Consider the following 3,283-nt stretch of genomic DNA (forward strand, 5'->3'; position numbering starts at 1 on the left):
ATTTTTTGATGGCAGTGACTTTAAACGTCTCATATGGAGGAATCAGCACCTCTTTCTCACAATCAAGCATAAAATATTTTATTAGCGCAGCACATTCACAAGTGTACATTTCAAAATAAGATTTAGATCTAAAATATTTTACTCCGTTACGATCAAGATAAGATGATTAATATAATACAAATATTACAAAAACATACACTTTACACTGCACACACAAAAAAGTCTTTTTTTAAGGTAATTTGGCTTAATTAAATTGAGGTAATCTTTTCCACACAATTAAATTCATAAAAGAAATCTAGAATAAATCCATAAACCAAATAACATTTTGTTGAAGTAACAGAATTAAAATTACTACAGAAATAACATTTGCTACTAAATATATTGAATGGACATTCCTCACATAAAGACTCATTGCACAGTTTTTAGCAGCTAATGCTCATTTAATAAAGCATCATATGAAAAAAAATATATAATTTCTTCATATAAATGAATACATTTAATAGATATATATAAAATCACTCTGAGTTGCAACTGAATTTGATCACTTAAAACTTTATTATGAATTGTGTTTTTGACAAAAAATTAATGAAATAAACTTAGAGGAAAACATTTCTTACATTGATTCATGTGGAAATTCAAATTACTTTATTCAATGCTCAACATCGTGTTGGTTGGTTTCTTGAATAGATCACAGTTCAGGTTACTTCTCTTACCAGAGCTTTTCAAAGAGAACACAGTGTGACACCAGAGATCTTTCTGATTTCTCTTTGTCTTCACAGCAGTGACTTTAAATGTCTCATATGGCGGAATCAGCACCTCTTTCTGTTCAGGATACTTAGAATATTTTATCACATCAGCACCTTCACAAGTGTAGATTTCAAAACAAGATTTAGACCCAAAGCCTTCTGTTACTCTAGAATTAATTGACAAGGATGTAAATGAGCCGAAACAAATATTTTTCCTGAGAACATTCTGTTCAAATTCAATATTTGTACCACGGTAAGTTGTATAGCATTTCTTTTGTGTTTTCTTCAGCATCTGTATCGCATCTGTTAACAGAAAGTGAAGTGAATACCATTTGTATGTTTCGTTTTTGTATCTTTCCTTGTCTTTACGATCAGCATCATTGAAATCCTTATATAGCCCAGTATCTGAGTTAGTGTACACATAAATAGAAATTGAATGATCTTTTGTCAATTTATCACCTGGTGGCTTGTAATTTTTTTCAGCAAGTTTCCAAGCATTTGCAAATTTAGTTTCAGGGTTAGACATTTCTTGCTTCATATATTTTTTCTCCACCTGGTCTGCCATTTTCCCCCTGCAACCCTCATATTGGTCATCAACTGAATTCGGTGCCATATCTAATGGAAATGTCTGTCCTTCAACAGCAGCTCTGTGATCCTGCAGCACCAGGAATCATAATGATTAATCATCAGTATTCATGTCTGTAATATTCATACAAAAACACAAGCTTACCTGTCCTAGAGCAGCTGAAATGAGAAGAAGAGCTTGAATGATCAGCAGCATCTCGATTCAGTCAAATCCCTCAGATGATCTAGTAGATGTAATGAAGAGCAGATGCTATAAGTGACTTACATTACAAACTTACATTATAGTTTTTAACTTATAGTATTATTGCTAGATAGAAAAACCATATCAAATGTAATTAAACCTGCAGTTTACACTGATATATTGACCTTTTACTTCGGAAATTACCTGAGAATATTGTTGTCTGTTTATCTTTATTTCTAGGAGTTCAGAAGCAACAAGAAGAAGAGAAGATCAGAAAAGTTGGTCGCTCACAGACAGATGACATCTACTCCACAAACAGATGAGGAAGGTGGGTCTTTATATCACCAAAATGTCTGTCTCTCTGTGTGTGTTGTGGGATATAACAGCTAAAGTGTGATTCTGGTGCATCAGCTCATCTGAATTGTTTAGGTCTTCATAATGCAACACCTTTAAAGGTCTGGTGTATTTGTGGTTTTTCACACAGGACAAGCTCTAAGTTTGTGTCATGTCAGCAGAAAACTTTTGTGATGAGCAGATTCTGATCATGGGAATAATTTTTTTCCCCTCCAGATTCCTGCATGAGACGCAGATATATCATTCAGTTCATTCTTAATACTAAATAAGTTGCACATCAGTAGACAGGCCGTATTTGACAAAGGTTTAGATCTTAAGAATGAACACAGCTGCATGCAGCAAATACCTGACTTGCACTGGTACTTTAAATACAATAGTCATGACAATAGTCATGAATGTTTATTAATAAACCATCAAAACTGTCTTGATATTATTCCTTTTCAGTGTCACAATAGTCCATTTCTAGACTAACCACCAGATGACACTCACACTCATCTCAAGGAAGAAGTGCTGCTGTAAGTTTTATTTTAAAGGGGATCCTATATGCTTTTTCACTTTTTGAATTTTAGTCAGTGTGTGGTGTGTATCTTTGGGGATAAAAAAAGGTCTACAAAGTTACAAATCTCAAAGTTCACTCAAAAAGGGAGATATTTCGTTTTTAAAAAATCTCTTTTCAAGAACTACAACGAACAGCTCCTTTGGACTACAATGTTTGTTTTCCGTATGCTATGATGTCACAACATGGTCCCTTAGAATATCATTACAGGGGTCCTATTATGCTCTTTTACAAAGTCTTGATTTTGTTTTGGGGGTGCTCTAGAACATGCTTTCATGCTTGGTGGTTCGAAAAACGCATTATTTTTCACATAATTTACATTATTACAATACATCTCTCTCAGCCTGGCACATAAATCGCGATTAGTTCCGGGTTTAATGAAGGCCGCCTTCTGAAAAACGAAATGTGTTGTGATTGGTTAGCTGTCCCACTGCGTTGTGATTGGCTAACAGCTTAGACTGTGTTTCAGTACTGCCACGCCCCTTGTCAAAGAAGCATGTTCTGTATACAACTGTTAGCGCAAGCTAGATTAAAGTGATTCTTACGTTTTAAATACGGATATTTTTCTTACAAAAATACATCAGTTCACTACAGGAGGCCTTTATTAACCTCCCGAAGCTGTGTGAGGCACTTTTTATTATGGATGGATGCATATTATCGGACTTGTTTTGGACTGATGAGGAGAAACACCCATCTATGTTGTTCTAAAGCTTGGGAGTGCCAGGATAAATTTTAATATAACTCCTATTGCATTTGTCTAAAAGAAGGAAGTCATATATACCTAGGATGCATGGAGGGCGAGTAAATAATATGCTACAGTAGTTGTTGGGTCCTATTGTCAGCCTGCGAGATCACCAATAC

The 3,283-nt window shown here is 34.7% G+C and overlaps 1 protein-coding gene across 1 annotated transcript; it reads right to left on the bottom strand.

Annotated features, from left to right (window-relative positions):
- Positions 1-645: 645 nt before the first annotated feature.
- Positions 646-1,801, bottom strand: LOC127157585 (NAD(P)(+)--arginine ADP-ribosyltransferase 2-like). Its single transcript, XM_051100827.1, has 3 exons — positions 1,717-1,801; positions 1,477-1,555; positions 646-1,401 (listed from the first exon to the last, which is right to left on the bottom strand). Exons 2-3 carry the CDS (start codon positions 1,525-1,527, stop codon positions 646-648), a joined length of 807 nt encoding a protein of 268 aa, XP_050956784.1. The 5' UTR covers positions 1,528-1,555; positions 1,717-1,801.
- Positions 1,802-3,283: the final 1,482 nt, after the last annotated feature.

This window comes from Labeo rohita, chromosome 3, assembly GCF_022985175.1.
Source record: "Labeo rohita strain BAU-BD-2019 chromosome 3, IGBB_LRoh.1.0, whole genome shotgun sequence".
Lineage (NCBI taxonomy): Eukaryota > Metazoa > Chordata > Actinopteri > Cypriniformes > Cyprinidae > Labeo > Labeo rohita.